General features: G+C 36.4%; 1 protein-coding gene and 1 pseudogene across 7 annotated transcripts in view; both read left to right on the forward strand.

Annotated features, from left to right (window-relative positions):
- The window catches only part of RAD18 (RAD18 E3 ubiquitin protein ligase), a 107,264-nt gene that overhangs the window by 16,991 nt on the left and 72,895 nt on the right, over positions 1–17,378 (forward strand). For 6 of the 7 annotated variants that reach the window (XM_077857971.1, XM_077857969.1, XM_077857970.1 and 3 more), the window contains 3 exons: positions 934–995; positions 1,680–1,745; positions 2,466–2,536. In XM_077857971.1, the coding sequence (XP_077714097.1) occupies positions 934–995; positions 1,680–1,745; positions 2,466–2,536 (199 nt within the window). The remainder of the gene's footprint in view (positions 1–933; positions 996–1,679; positions 1,746–2,465; positions 2,537–17,378) is intronic. The other variant, XM_077857972.1, reaches the window with a different exon arrangement.
- On the forward strand, positions 7,337–8,203 carry LOC144291051 (rab GDP dissociation inhibitor beta pseudogene; annotated as a pseudogene).

Genomic DNA, 17,378 nt, shown 5'->3' on the forward strand with positions numbered 1-17,378 from the left:
TCCTTACCTATAAACTGGAATTTCCCCTTTATTCATCTTTGCTTTCCCACAAAACTTAAACCCATTGCCTGTTTTATCTTCTCCTTTAATGTGTTCTTTCATTTTTCCTCCTGGATGCTCTTGCTGAGGCTGCCACAACTTGTTCATTTCCTGGATATATCTATACCCCAAATCATACTGTCTCCTCCTCCTCTTTAAGTAAACTGAATCCTTTTTAATGAGACCCTTCACTAAGCTGAATTTGGACTGCTAGCAAATTAGCTACCATTAGGGACCATTCTGTTTAGTCACATTTTTTGATCCCCTTTGGGAGATCATTTTATACTGCCTTGGGTGTGAAGAATTTAGTTAATGCTGATTTCTTGCGTAAATCCTTAGGATTCATTACACTGAATAGTACTGAAATTGCCTCACTACTTTGTTAGCTCCTTGAGGTCAAGAACCTGCCCTTATATATTTTTCTTTTCTTAAAGTGCTTGCCACAAAGTGCTTGTTATATATGGGATCATTGACATCATTTATAGAATTAGGATGTAGAAATCCCTAATTGCTAACCTAGGTATATATTATTTTTTAACACGTGTATATGTCTTATTTCAAAATTTATATTTTAGAATGTTAGGCACAGGGATATCTGGCATTTTATACAATATCCATCTGAGGTCTTACATGTATGTTTCCTATATTTTATGGAGTTATGATATCCTAGGGACTCATGATTATTATTATTTGGTATCTTTTCCTCTCCGTAAAATGCTGTTTCATCACTTTTGCAGGTATGCATAGGTAGAATAGAGGTGTTAGAATTTTGAGATTATAATGATATACCTTAGATGATGGAAATATTCTAGGGCTTAAGTCAGATTTTGTTCAGATTCCTATATTATTAATATATCTTAACTAACTTATTACGTTGCATTTGTCTTTTTGCAGACTGTTCTCTCTGTATAAGAAAATTTTTGTCCTATAAAACACAATGTCCAACTTGTTGTGTGGTAAGTTTTTCCTTTTTTTTTCTTGTAAACCTAATTGATTGGTGCACATATTTCTGTATCATGTGTACACAAAAGCCCAAAGGAAGAGGTATAATTATTGAATTAAGCTACATAAAAGACATTTTCAAAAAGGACCTCTAAAACATATATAAACACATATATGGAGAACTAGGCTTTTTTCAATTTTTCATAAAGATTTCTGGTAATCAGTCTTTTAGGAAGTAGAATCTAATTTTAAGATCGGATGTTGCACTCTTTAAATCTTATGATCTGTTTTTATGGCTTCTCATGTTTTCTAATTTCTTACCTTGGGTAGAAAATCTGATGGTAGGATTATTCATTTGCATAGGATTGGTATTTAAGTATTTGTGTGGAAGGCAAAGAATCATGGTCATTGGGCTGAACCCAGCCTTACTGTTCCCTTCTTTTTTTTTTTTTTTTAAGATTTTATTTATGTATTTTAGAAAGAAGAAAGAGAGAGAGAGAGAGAGCATGAGTGGGGAGAGGGGCAGAGGAAGAAGGAGAGAAACTCAAGCAGACTCCGCACTGAGCACGGAGCCTGACCTGGGGCTTGATCTCAGAACCCTGAGATTGTGACCTGAACCAAAATCAACAGTCGGATGCTTAACCAACTGAGCCACCAAGGGGCCCCCATAATTATTCCTTACTTCTTTCCCAAATCAGGCCTTCAGGGAAAACAGTAGAAAATTTGTTGTTAGAATTTCTGAAGCATTTCAAGTAAATGAAAAGGTAGGTAAAAAGGCCAAGTAAACATAAATAGAAATAAAGAAAGAAGGGACCATGAGGTCTAATAGAAAGGATTCTGGGACTAATTGAAGGGTTTGGGTTCTAGTTTGGTTCCTCTGGGAGCTACATGGTGTTAGGATGTCATTAAACTTCTCTGAACTATTTCCCTACATAAGAAATGATGCAGTTTAGCTTCCATGTTTCATCTCTTTACAGCTTGGTGTCATGCCATTGCCAAGATGGTATCATCAAGGAGATAAACTGAATACCATTCATGCCAAATAATTACGAAATCTGTCATTTTCCTGTTGGATTCCTGAACACCAATTTTGTTTTTAAATTTTCTTTGAACACCTAATGCCTCTCCCTCAGTCGTCACTTAAAAGATCATCTCTGTTCTGCTTTTCAGGAGAAATTTTTGGGATGGCATTTTGAATAAAGATTCTTGCTCATATTAGGGTTTATCTTAGTTGGTACAGGGCATATACAATTTTATCAGAGGCTGTGTAGAGCTTTTATCAGACTTCCAGGCAGCAGATGCTGATTCATTGTTTTAAAATTCCATATAAGTATGAGATAAATGAACTTTATTTTGAGGCTTTCCTGGAAGACTTAGTGGGATGAGGAGTCTCAGGAGAATGGGTCACACATTTTCAAAACAAGATTATGACAAGTTATTTTATGATTTCTGACCTTTTTCCATCTGTTGTTTTTCCTTTCTAGACAGTCACAGAGCCGGACCTAAAAAATAACCGCATATTAGATGAACTGGTAAAAAGCTTGAATTTTGCACGGTATGATTTAATTTTGTGACTAACCCCTAACTCTCTGGCCTTTTATATGAGTCCTCTCTTTACTCTGCACACTGTTGGGGCTTAGAGAATGCAGGGTTGCATATTTTGTGTAAAATAAAGGAAGCTACAACATTCATTAATCACTCATGTACAATCTCATGGTAATAATATTTTCTTCCTTTACTTGACAGAAAGTCTTAATCATGAAAAACAAGGTTTAAAATGCAGATTTGAGCACTTATTTTGGGTACTACAGAGGTCTTCCAGCTTCATCTTTTATTTTTCCTGTCCTACCCCTAGAACCATCCATTTTTCCAAGAAGCCCTGGTTCCTTTTAATGGAGAATGGTATTTAGAATCAGGATCTGGAGCTAGGTATGATCACTGTTACTGAGATGTCGTTGCTTCTAAGCCCTCTCAGTGGACAGAGCTGGGTAACATATGCATGTGTACATATGTATATACTAACCTGTGTATACATGCATACCTATAATTGTTTCTGTGGCTGTTATATATTAACCCATTAATTCTTAATCTGATTTACTCAGCATGTATAAGATGGTGTGCCATGTGAAACAGGTAATTGCTAGTACTTTATACAGCTCAGAAATATAGCTTTACTTATTAGCATGATGGTAGAAGTGAGTTTGGTCACCCAAAAGGCTGTAAGTGGCATATTTTGCCAAACAGTATCTTGAATTATTTTTAGTTTTAATCATACAAATCAATCAGGAATTTTTATTATGGACATACTGTATATAGTTATTAGGTGTCCATCTCATTAAGTATATAACTTCCTAGCTGTTGGAACAATTTTGGAGGTACATTACTTTGGTTCCGAAAATGTAAAGAGATTTCTTCTAAAAGAATCATACATTTATTTCATTGGGTTGTGTCCTGAAATGATCACATTTAGTACTCTAAACTTGCCTAATACGACATTCTAGAAATTGGCCTGGTTAGTCTTTTCCTTAAACAGTCATAAAAAAGTGCTGTTTTCTAGATTAAGAAACTCTAAGATTCTCTGAGTCTCATAATTACAGTTGTTGCTTAAAGTCTTTCACCATTTAGATTTTGAAGTCTATGAGAAAGGAAGGAGCCGTATCTTTAGAAAGAAATTTGAAAAATAAAAATTTTTAAAGATTTTATTTATTTGAGAGAGTGGGAACGAGCAGAAGGGCGGGATGGAGGGAGAGGGAGAAACAGGCTTCCCGCTGAGCAGGGATCCTGATGTGGGGCTGTATCCCAGGACCCTAGGATCATGACTTGAGCTGAAGGCCGACGCTTACCTGACTGAGCCACCCAGGTACCCTAAAAAAATTTTTTTTTAATTTAAATTCAATTTAGTTAACATATAGTGTATTATTAGTTTTGGGGGTAGAGTTTAGTGATTCATTAGTTGCATATAACACCTAGTACTTGTTCCATCAAATGTCCTCTTTAATGCCCATCACCCAGTTACCCCGTTTCGCTATGAACCTCCCCTCCAGCAACCCTCAGTTTGTTTCCTATAATTAAGAGTCTCTTATGGTTTCCCTTCCTCTCTGTTTTCATCTTATTGTAGTTTTCCTTTCTTTCCCCTATGTTTGTCAGTTTTGTTTGTTAACTTCCACATATGAGTGACATCATGGTGTTTGTCTTTCTCTGTCTGACTTATTTTGCTTAGCATAGTACTCTCTAGTTATAGCCATGTTATGGCAAATGGCAAGATTTTATTCTTTTTAATGGCTGAGTAATATTCCATTATATTCTTTATCCATGCATCTGAAAGTGGGCATCTGGGTTCTTTCCATAGTTTGGCTACTGTGGACATTGCTGCTATAAACATTGGGGTCCAGGTGCCCTTTTGGATTATTACATTTGTATCTTTGGGGTAAATACCCAATGGTGCAAAAAAAAAAAAAAAAAAAAATACCCAATGGTGCAATTGCTGGGTTGTAGGGTAGCTCTATTTTCAACTTTTTAAGGAACCTCCATACTGTTTTCTAGAGTGGCTGCACCAGTTTGCATTCTCACCAACAGTGTAAGAGGGTTCCTCTTTCTCTGCATCCTTACCAACATTTGTCATTTCCTGACTTCTTAATTTCAGCCATTCTGACCAGTGTGAGGTGGTATCTTCTTGTGGTTTTGATTTGTATTTCCCTAGTGCCTACTGATGTTGAGCATTTGTTTAAGTGTCTGTTAGCCATTTGTGTGTCTAGAAAGGAATTTATTAGCTGTTTGATTTTCCCTGAGACAGTAAAATTGCATCTCAAGGCTTATTTTTTTCCTAGCTGTTATTGAAAGTGTAATGACTTCCCTGCTAGTAGGAAGAGAATCTCACAAAGCAAGCACAGGTTTGTTGAAGAGAGGTGATCAGCATAGACCTTTTGATACCTTAAAGGGAGGCCATGGAATGATGAAACTCTCCCCTTTCTCACCTACTCCCAAAAGGAATAGGCTGTTTAATTATTCATTATAGTGGGTGTGGTGGGGTGAGAAGCATTCTTTGTGGATTTGGGATGGATTTTATCATTTGTTTCTCCATGTTTGCCATGAAATTGCCCTATGGTGAACATTTCGTGGACATTTGTCATATCTAAAGTACTGGGGTTCTCTATTTGGAAAATTAGTAGGGATGAAATTCAAGCCAATCAATTTCAGTACTTGTTTGACATCTGGTTTAAGATTGATGAGGGAAGAAGTTTAATCTTATGACTAAAATGTAAGATATTTGTATCATTTGTCAGTTTTGTTTCTTTATATCTGTCATTGCCGTTTTAAGATGTGATGATTTTAAAAACTTTAATATTCTAAACCAAAATCAAAGAGTATTGGAAATAATTTCAGATATTTTTCAGACAAAAGACTGACGTTCAGATCTTTTCTTTAACTCTGCCCATTTAATTTCAAAGAACAGTGTTTTTTTTTCTTGGCTCAGTTTTATTCCAAATAATGTTCTTAAGAAACTGTGGTGTTTAATTAAAATTAAAATTAATTAAAATTTAATTAGAATATTTTTGTCTAAGTGGTCCATCATTCTTGAGCTAAGTAAGAAAATACTGTTTCTGTATTTTTGTGTAGCAGCCAGTCTGCATCAATGTCATTTTTGCAAATTGTGAGTGTAGAGCATCATTCACTGCTCTGGTTTATCCCCATCAAGGTATGAATTTTTCTTCATGTAACTTATTCCCAAGTTTAAGAATCTAAATGTTTTAGATAATGATCGTAATAGCTAATTCCCTGAGCATCTTATAAGAGTATATAGAATTTACCTTTTCTTATGGTATAGTTTAAAGCATACTGGCTTTGGATTCCAGCATAACTGGGTTCTAGTCCTGGCCCTTCCAGTTGTGATGTGACTGTGACCAAAATATTAAACTTCTCAAGGCTCTGTTCCTCCTCTGAAAGTGATACTCTCAGTGATCATTGTAAGGATTAGAAATAGAGAGTTATACTAAAAGATACCCAGCATAATACCTGGAACAAAGGAAGCTAAGAAGAGATTCCTGTCATCATTATCATATGTATTTTACCTGCATTTATATTGTCTTCCCGTGTATTATAGATTGATACTCTAAGGTGTTAATAAGAATATGTGCTTTGGTGGGCCTCTCTGCCTGTTTAACTGAATGGTCCTAGACTGCTGTTCGCATGTTTTGGGTCAGAACAACATTTGCAGGAACTTGTACTAGTTAATGAAGTTCATGGACTTGATCGTATGGATTTCATGACTGCCTCTCTCTACCCAAAGACCTATTTTGGTTCTTGGCTGCATTCTGAAGAGGTAAGGTTAGTGTAGTTAACAAATGCACAAGATACTCCTGTGTTTTACGGAGTCACAATTATTCTGAAAGTCTGTAATTCACCCCCAAAATCTGAGTATCTATAATGCATGGTATTAGGCATTATAATACCAGCTCTCTTAAGTTAAATTTATATGAGTGATGGAAATGAAAGGAAAAGTTGCCAATGCAGTTTAAGAACCCATTTTGGGATTATTACTTTCACACAGCTCGTATCTGAGGTGTGTGAATTGCAGCAGTCTCATGGTTTTAAATACCATGTGTCCATTCATGGCTTCCAAATTTATATTTTCAGCCAGATCTCACCCCAAAACTTCAGACTCATATATCCAACTGCTTACCTCACATCTCTGCTTGGACCTCTTAAAGGCAACTCTTAATTCTCTATGCTGCCCATCACTGCCTCCCAGACCAAACCTGTTCCCACAGCCTTTCTCATCTCATTAAATGGCAGCTCTGTCCTTTCATTTGCTCAGGCCAAAGACCTTGGAGTCATCCCTGGCCCTTCCCTTTCACACTTAATCTGTCATTCCATCAGTGAATCCTATTGGTTCTATCATTAATAGATTTCCCTAAACCAATAGCTTTTCATCACCATGCCAATATTATCCTGCCTAAACCTGAGTCAGCCTTGGATTTCTGTGATCACTTTCTAGTGGTCTTTGTATTTCTGCTTTTGCCCTCTAATAGTCCTTCTGAGGCCAGCAACCAGAGGGGATTCTTTAAAAAGGGATCCTTTAAAAGGTCAGACCATACATTGGTCCAGAGGTGGTATCCCATCTCATTTGGTGGTATCCTATCTCATTTGGAGCAAAAGCCTGAGTCTTCTTAGTGGCAATCCTGGTCCCTATAGAACAAGCTCCCTTTCTGACTTCATCTCTCACTTCTCTGCTCATTTATTCTGCTCCAGGCATGCTGTCTTTCTTGTTTCTCAAACATGTCGATTATACTTTGACCCTAGAGACTTTGTACTTACTGTTATTTGTCGGTGAAACAGTGTTTCATCAGATAGTTACATGGATAGAAACCCATATTATGGAAGAGAAGGTATATCTATAACACCTCTGGAAAAATTATATAAAATATTTAAAATACCAGGATCACCACCAGCATCGATGTCCCTGTCGAGGAAGAGACTGGAACATGGACTTAATCCCTAAGTTCCTCATGGCCAATGGGCAGCTGATAAGATTCTGCTTTATATAGAGGTCACTCACTATTTGGATTTCAAAGTGACTGAAGGGAGCTTTGTCTGTAAGGGAAGAAAAATTTACAAGGTTTCTTCCACTGACACAGAAACACTAGCATTTAACTCAATGGGAGTATTTGGAAAATGTTGCTTCAGAAAATTCCTAGGGTGTTTGCCAACTTTAATGAAAATGATCCCAGAACTTTAGGATCAAGGGCATAGATCCTAAGAAGAATGCAGTGCAAGAGGTGTACAAGATAATTGACTGAGACAAAATGTCATAGATTTTACTGGCCTTTCCCTGGCATTTTACAGAACCTATGACTATTTAGATCAGCCATGTTATGAAACTACTGATAGGATTAAACTTTACAGTGAATCTCTGGCAAGGTATGGCAAAAACCTATACGTTTACCCAGTCTGTGGCCTTGGAGAGCTGCCACAGAGATTTGCAAGGCAAAGTGCTGTTTATGGTGGTACCTACATGCTCAATAAACTCATTGAAGAAATCATTGTGCAAAATGTAAAAGTGATTGGTATGAAATATGAAGGAGAGGTTACTGGCTGTAAGCAGCTCATCTGTGATCACAGCTATGTCAAAGACGGAGTAGAAACAGTATTGCCTCAGAAAGTCACATGGCTTAGTCCTTTACTTTCTTCTGCCCCTGTTTTTCACAGGTCATCTTCTCAGTGAGGCCTTCTGTAACCATCCTGTAAAGATTATCAAGCTCATCCCCTCCTCATGCATGGATGGCTTTACTGGCTTCATTTTTTCCCCATAGCACTGTCATTTATGTTGTATGCCTCTGGTGTCTCTTCCTTTACTACAGTGTAAGCTTCTGGAGCACAAGAGACTATTTTGTTGTTATATTTCCACTGCCGGAAGTACCCTGAAAGTAGTGGGCACATGAAGTTAATGCTTTTGGTTTTGGCATGGGGCATAATTTTATCATTGCAAAAGTGCAACTGTCTGCTACTTTTTTTTTTTTTTTTAAGATTTTGTTTAACAGAGAGTACGAGAGAGCATAAACAGGGGGAGCAGCAGGCAAAGGGAGAGGGAGGAGCAGACTTCCCCTTGAGCAGGGGGGCCTGGCCTAGGGCTTGATCCCAGAACCCTGGCATCATGACTTGAGCTGAAGACAGATGCTTTAACCCACTGAGTTACCCAGGTGCCCCTGTCTACCACTTTTTTTTTTTTTTTTTAAGATTTCTTTTTTTTAAGAGACACGGAGAGAGAGGCAGAGACATAGGCAGAGGGAGAAGCAGGCTCCTCACAGGGAGCGTGATGTGAGACTTGATCCCAGGACGCGGGCAGATGCTCAACCACTGAGCCACCCAGGTGTCCCTTTTTTTTTAATCAGCATGTACAATCATATGTTGTTTTGTTGTACTTTGCTGCATTTCAGAGATACTTCATTTTTTGACAAATTGAAAGTTTTTGGCCAGCCTGCATTGAGCCAAGTCTATCAGTATCATTTTCCCAACAGCATTTGCTCACTTTGTGTCTCTGTGTCACATTTTGGCAATTCTTGAAATATTTCCAACTTCTTCATGATTATTTGTTGTGGTGATCTGTGGTTAATGATATTGAATGTTCCTATTGTAATTGTTCTTGGGGCTCCACAAACCGCAGCCATCTATGACTACAAACTTAATTGACAAATATGTGTGTGCTGACTGTTCCAATCACTGGCGATTTCTCTGTCCATTTCTTTCCCTCTGATCTCCCTATTCCCTGAGACACAACAGTATTTAAATTAAACCAGTTAATAACCCTGCAATGTTCCAGTGAGAGGAAGAGTCACATATCTCCCTTTAAATAAAAAATAAATGATTCAACGTAGTAAGGAAGGCGTGTTGAAAGTTGAGAGAGGCTGAAAGTTAGGCCTCTTGCCCCAAACAGCCAAGTTTTTGAAGGAAATTAAAAGTGCTACTCCAGTGAACATGCGAATTATGAGAAAGCAAACAGACTCCTTGCTGATATGGAGAAAGTTTTAGTGATCTGGATAGAGATCAAACCAGCCACAACATTCCTTTAAGCCAAAGCCTAATGGAGAGCAAGGCCCTAATTCTCTTCAATTCTGTGAGGGCTAAGAGAGGTGAGCAAGCTGCAAAAGAGAGGTCTGACCGCTAGCAGCGGTGGTTCATTAGGCTTAAGGCAAGAAGCTGTTTCTCAAACATGAAAGAGCAAGGTGAATCAACAATGCTGATACAGAAGCTACAACAAGTCATCCAGGAGATCTAGTTGAGATCATTAATGAAGGTGGGTGGTTACACTACACAACAGATTTTGAGTGTAGACGAAACAGCTTTTTTATTGGAAGAAGATGCCATCTAGGACTTTCATAACTAGAGAGAGAGAGAGCAATGCCTGGCTTCAAAGGATGGGCTGACTGTCTTGTTAGGGACTAATGTAGCTGGTGACTTGAAGTTGAAGCCAGTGCTCATTTAGCATGCAGATAATTCCAGGACCCTTAGGAATTATGCTAAATCTCCTCTGCCTGTGCTCTATAAATGGCACAACAAAGCCATTTTGTGTGCTGTAAACAGCACATCTGTTTACAACATGGTTTATTTTTATTTTTATTTTTTTAAATTTTTATTTATTTATGATAGTCACAGAGAGAGAGAGGCAGAGACACAGGCAGAGGGAGAAGCAGGCTCCATGCACCAGGAGCCCGATGTGGGATTCGATCCCGGGTCTCCAGGATCATGCCCTGGGCTAAAGGCAGGCGCCAAACTGCTGCGCCACCCAGGGATCCCTACAACATGGTTTACTGGATATTTAAAGCCCATTGTTGAGACCTGTTGTTCAGGAAAAAAGATTCTTTCAAAATGTTATTGCTCATTGCCAATGCACCTGGTCACCCAAGAGCTTCAATGGAGCTGTATGAGATTAATGTTGTTTTCATGTCTGCTAACTCAACATCCATTCTCTAGCCTATGGATCAAAGGAGTGATTTCAATTTTCAAGTCTTAGTATTTAAGAAATATGTTTTTATAAGCCTGTAGATAGTGATTTCTCTGGTGGATCTGGGTAAAGTCATTTGAAAACCTTCTGGAAAGGATTCACCATTTTAGATGCCATTAGTTTGGGAGACTTTGAGGATGGATAGCTGACTTTGAGGGGAGGGAAGTAAGTAACTACAGACGTGGTGGAAATAGCAGGAGAACTAGATCAGAAGTGGAGCATGAAGATGTATGTGGCTGAGTTGCAGCAATCTCATGATCAAACTTGAATGGATGAGGAGTTGCTTCTAATCCATGAACAAAGAAAGTGACTTTGTGAGATCTCCTGGTGAAGATGCTGTGAAGACTTGAAATGCCAACAAAAGATACAGAATATGACATAAACTTAGTTGATAAAGCAGTGGAAGAGTTTAAGAGGCCGGACTCCAGTTTTGAAAGAGCATTTGTGGGCAATATGCTATTAGCATCGGATGCCGTAGAAATCATTCATGAAAAAAAAATGAAAAAAAGGGATCCCTGGGTGGCGCAGCGGTTTGGCGCCTGCCTTTGGCCCAGGGCGCGATCCTGGAGACCCGGGATCGAGTCCCACGTCGGGCTCCCGGTGCATGGAGCCTGCTTCTCCCTCTGCCTGTGTCTCTGCCTCTCTCTCTCTCTATCATGAATAAATAAATAAAATCTTAAAAAAAAAAAAAAAAAAAAAGAAATCATTCATGAAAGAAGAATCAGGCTATGTGACAAACTTCACTACTGTCTTCTTTTAAGAAACTGCTGCACCCATCCCAGCCTTCAGCAACTACCACTGTGACCAGTCAGCAGCCAGCACTGAGGCAATACCCTCAACAGCAAAAACATCATCACTCATTGTAAGCTCAGATGATGGTTAACATTTTTAAATAATAAAATATTTTATAATTATGCAGGTTTTTTTAGACATAATGCTATTGCACATTTGTTAGACTTTAATAGACTGTAAACAGAACTTTTATATGCACTGGGAACTAAACAAATTAATTTGACTTGCTTTATTGTGATATTTGCTTTATTTCACTGGTCGGCAACTGAACCTGTGATGTTTTTCAGATGTGCCTGTATTGAAGTGAGAGTAAATTAATATAATTAAATTCATCTGAATTATGAATAAAAGGAGAAAGAGTTATCTCCAGGGTAGACACTTACTTGAAAAGATATTCTTTTGTGGTAGCATGGAAGTGGTTTATCAGTGACAGTTTCATCCATTAGTTGAATAGCATTTGTTTTAGTTCGTCATAATGAAGTGAAAGCTTTTCTTCAAACCTTCTTTGTACCAAATTAAGATCCTGACAGGAAAAGAGAATGATTGTGGTTCTATATATCTGCATTATTTCTGTTTCCTCTCAGACATGAAGATCCTCAGGTTTTTCTTTCAACCTTCTTCCCACTGTAGCTTTTATTTATTTTCAAACTTTTTATTGTGGAAAAGTTCACACATATGCAAAAATAGAGAAAATAGCATGATGAATGCTCACACACACATCACCTAACTTAAACATTTTTCAATTCATGGACAGTCTTGATTCTTGTACATATGTCCTTACCCTCCCTCAAGCCTGATTATTCATTTAAAATATTTAATGTTGATATTTAAAATATTAGGTATGCCTGTTAGTCTCAGAACATATCTAAAAGAATCAAAGCATTCAGAATATAACTGGCAATTAAATGTGATAATGAAGCATGATATGTTGAAAATAAATAGATAAGTAAGTAAATGGAATTTTTGTGGATTTTGTAATACTGTGAGGCAGAATAAAGTAGCTACTTCTTTTTTCTTTTTATACCATTCTCCTCAGTGAAGTAACTAACCCCTAGGTAGTGAGAGTTAATAGAGTATTAAAAGAGCAGACTTTAGGCCAATAGAGAAAGGGAAATTCAATCAAATAATACCTCTTATTGTGGTAAATATTTGATTTTTTTCTAGGAGTCTTTTGATTTCATGTGATAATATATGAATAATTTTTTCCCCATTTTCTCATTGATAGACATTCAGATTATTTCTCATTTTTGTCTATTCTTTTTTTAAATTTTTTTGATTTTTGTCTATTCTAAAGACTGCTGCTTTGAATATTATTGTATATGTCTTTTGGCATATATTTCTTTTGGCATATTTCTACAAGTGTAATTGCTAGAGCAGAAGAAAGTAGGTATTCATTTATTTGTTGGTATCTTTAAAGCTAGTTTTTATTATTATTTTTAAAGATTTTATTTATTCATGAGAGACACAGAGAGGCAGGCTCTATGCAGGGAACCTGATGGTGGGACTCCATCCCAGGACCCCGGTATCACACCCTGGGCCGAAGAAGGCAGGCGCTTAACCTCTAAGCCATCCAGGTGTCCCTAGTTTTTAAGTTATTAAAATCAGTACACTTCTACCAGTAAAGTATGAGAGTCCCATTTTCTCCATATTCTCATCCAGTCATAATAAATTTAGCCTTCCTGGTTAGTATGTCAGTGAGATTTTTGAAATTACTGTTTTTATTTTTTACTATTTATTTCTTGCTTTCTTTTAACTGTGGTGAAATTTATATGTAGTGAGATTCATACAGTAAATTTGAATTTGGTCAATAGATTTTGGGTAATGCATACATCTTTGTAATTACCACTAGTCAGGATACAGAACATGTCCATCCCCATCACTGCCTTATTCTTACTTCTAGTCAGTCCCTCCCCCACTTCCATAGACAGTCACCTTCAGGTTTCTTTAATCACAATTGTCTTTATGGTGCATTTAAATGGAGTCATACTGTATACATTTATTCTTTCGCTTCACATACTCTGTTTTTGTCTGTTGTTGCTTATATCAGTATGCATTCTTTTTTGCTGAGTAGTGTCTGTTGTATGAACATACAGAAATTTGCTTATCTATTCATCTGTTGATGAATTTGGATTATTTCCAGTTTGTGGCTAGTGTTATAAGAGCTGCCATGAACATTTGTGTGCAGTCTTTGCGCAGGCATCTGTTTTCTTTTGGGTACGTGTCTGTGAGTGGAATTGCTGGCTTATATGCTAGATGCATATTGAACTTCATAAGAAATTGGCAGTTTTTCCAGTTGGGTTGGACCATCCCCACTGGTAGTGTATGAGAATTTCAGTTCTACATCCTGGTTAGTTTTTGGTAACCTTAATCCTTTTAGTTGTAAGCATTTTATTGGGTGTGAAAGGGTAACTCTTTGTGATTCTAATTTGCACTTTCTGATGATTAGTGTACTTCTTCATGTGCTTATTGACTCTTCTTTTATCTTTGGTGAAGTATCTGTTGCATTTCCTTTTTTTTTTTTTTTTTTTTTTTATCTGTTGCATTTCCACCCAATTTTTAGAAATGGTTTTTTTTTTCTTCTTAGTGATTTATAGTTATTTATGTATTTTGATCAAATATACATATATTTTTTTCTTTCCTGTCTCTGGCTTGCCGTTTCATTTTCTAAAGGGTATCTTTTGTTGAATAGACATTTTAATTTTGACAAAGTCCATTTTATCTCTGTCTCTTTTTTGATTACTACTTTTTAAAAAAATCTTGTCTAAGAAATCTTTGCCTACCTCAGATTGTAAAGATTTTTCCTGTGTTTTTTCCTAAAATTGTTACTGTTTTAGCTTTTACACTTACCCTTGTGGACCTATTCAAGTTAACTTTTATGTATGATATGGGGTAAGAGGATTCATTTTTTTTTCTCGACACTCGGTTACTTCACCATTTATTAAAAAAGACTTCGTAAATTGCAGTGACTCCTTTTGTTGTAAATCAAGTGACTACATGTGTTGAGCTAATTCTGAACACATTCTCTTCAAGTCTCTTTCAGCTAATACTACAGTATCTTTAATACAGTACCTATGCTGTTAAGTCCTTAACATCTATAGTGCAAGTACTCTGCTTTGATTTCCCTTAAGACTACTCTCATTCTGGGGCCTTTGATATCCATATAAATGTTAGAATGAATGTACCATTTCCATACCCCCAAAAGTTGTCTTTGTTTGGTATTGTATTGAATTTATAAATAAATGTGGAGAAAATGGGCATCTTAACATTGTTGAGTTTTCTAGTCCATGTACCTAGGGTATTTAGTAGGCCTTTTAAAAATTTCCCTTGGCAAATTTGGTAGTTTTTAAGATGTGAATTTTACACATTTTTGTTAAATTTATTCTTAGATATTTAATTTTTTTATGATATTTCAAGTGATACTTATTTTAAAATTTCATTTTCTGTTTGCTAATATATAGGCATTACATTAATTTTTCTTAATTGATATTACATCCATGGATCTTGAAAAAATTCACTTATTCTAGTTGCTTATAGAGTCTTTGATTTGTTTCTGAATATAATAATGTCACCTGCAAATAAAAAGTTTTCTTTCTTTCCTATTGTGTGTGTGTATATTATATGTGTGTGTGTGTGTGTGTGTATATATATATTTTTTTCTTACCACAAAAGCTAGAACCTCCAGTACAATTTTTTTTTTAAGATTTTTTTATTTATTCAGGAGAGACACAGAGAGTCAGAGACATAGGGAGAGGGAGAAGCAGACTCCCTGCAGGGAGCCTGATGTGGGGACTCCATCCCAGGACCCTGGGATCATGACCTGAGTCAAAGGCAGAGTCTCCACCACTGAGCCACCCAGGTGCCCCACCTTCAGTACAGTTTGAAGAGAAATGGTGGTAGTGGATATCTTTGTTTTGTTTTCAGTTTTATGGAGAGATTTTCAAAGTTTTACTAGTGACTATAGTTTTAGCATAGTTCTTTTGAAGGGATCTTTTATCAGATTAGGAAAGTTTCTTTCTGGGGAGGTCTGAGTGGATCAGTCAGTTAAGCATTTGACTCTTTTTTCTTTAATATTTTATTTATTTATTCCTGAGAGACACAGGCTGAGAGAGGCAGAGACATAGGCAGAGGGAGAAGCAGGCTCCTCCCAGGGAGCCCAATATAGGACTGGATCCTGGATTCTGGGATTACGATCTGAGCCAAAGGCAGGCGCCCAATCGCTGAGCCACCCAGGCGTCCCAAGCATCTGATTCTTGATCTCAGTTCAGGTCCTGACCTCAGGTCTTGACCTCTGGGCCCAGCATGGAGCACACTTAAAAAAAAAAATTCCTTCTATTCCTGGTTTTCTAAAGTGTTTTTATTATGAATGGGTATTGAATTTTATCAAATACCTTTTGGGTATTTATTGTAATGATTGTATAGTTTTTTTCCTTTATTTTGCTGATGTGGTGAATTACATTGATTTTTTTTCAAATAGCAAACCAACTTTGTGTTCCTGGAATAAATCCCACTTGGTTATGATGCATTATATTTTTTTAAATTTATCTCTAGATTTTATTTGTTAATATTTCATTTTTTAATTTTTGTGTCTATATGAGATATTATTGGATCATAATTTTATTTTCCTACAATGTGCCTGTCAGATTTTGTTATCAAGGTTATGCTGACTTTTTAAATTTCATTCCTTGTAAATTTGTTGAGTTTTACTTTATGGCCCAGAACATAGTCTATGCTGATAAATGTGCTAGGTATACTTGAAAACAGTGGGTGCTCTGCATTTGTCAAAGGTATTTTTTGTTAATTGCATCAATTTAATTGGATTGGTTCAGATCTTTTGTATTCTTACTGATTTTTATATGTTTTGTTAGTTAGGAAGGTGTGATTAGATTTATACATGCTATTATTTAAACCGACCATTATTGTGAATGGGCTGTTTCTCCTTTTATTTCTGTCACTTTTTGCTTTATATATTTTGAAGCTATACTATTAAGTGAATATAATTTATGATTTTTATGGCTTTGAATTACATTGACCATTTTGTCAAAATGAGATGTCCCTCTTTATCTTTTATAATACTTTTTGCCTTAATGTTGTCTGTTATTAATGTTGCCACATCAGCTTTCTTTTCATTAGTGTTTTCATGGTGCATCTTTTCCTATCCTTTTATTTTTAACCTTCCTGGATCTTTATATTTAAAGTGTTTTCTTTCAAACAGTATATAGTTGTATCTTATTTTTAACCTTCCTGGATCATTATATTTAAAGTGTTTTCTTTCAAACAGTATATAGTTGTATCTTTTGTAACTTCTTTTTTTTTCTTTTTTTTTTTTTTAATTTTTATTTATTTATGATAGTCACAGAGAGAGAGAGGCACAGAGACACAGGCAGAGGGAGAAGCAGGCTCCATGCACCGGGAGCCCGATGTGGGATTCGATCCCGGGTCTCCAGGATCGCGCCCTGGGCCAAAGGCAGGCGCCAAACCGCTGCGCCACCCAGGGATCCCTGTAACTTATTTTTAAAAGCAGTCTGACTATCTTTGTCTTTTGGAGTATGTATCCATTACATTTAAAGGTGATCGGTTTACCATGTTGCTTTTGTTTTCTTTCTCCATTTGTTCCTTTAAAAAAAAAATGTTTCTTTATTCCTCCCCATTCTTTTTGATATTAAGAGTATTTTTATTATTTCCTTTGTTAGTTTTTACATTATACCTCTTACTGAAAAATTGACAAAATGCATCCTAGTAATAGTGTACCATAAATTAGTACTTTATCATGTCCTGTACAATGCAAGAACTTTATAATGTTTTTACATTATTTAAACTCCCCCCCCTTTTTTTTTGCCATGTTTTGTATATATTTTACTTCATGTATGGTATAAAACCCACAGGTCATTGTTAATGTTGTTGAAAAGAGTAGTTTTGTTTTTACCCACATATTTACCTTTTCTGGAGCTGTTGATTCTTGCTGACTTTTTTTGTGCTTCCCTCTAGAATCATTTACCTTAAGCTGAACAACATTTCTTGTAGTATTTCTTGTCTGCCAGTGAGGAATTCTCTTAACGTTTCTTAGTTTGAGAATGTATTTTGCTTTCACTTTTTTTTTAAGGATTTT

This window comes from Canis aureus, chromosome 19, assembly GCF_053574225.1.
Source record: "Canis aureus isolate CA01 chromosome 19, VMU_Caureus_v.1.0, whole genome shotgun sequence".
Lineage (NCBI taxonomy): Eukaryota > Metazoa > Chordata > Mammalia > Carnivora > Canidae > Canis > Canis aureus.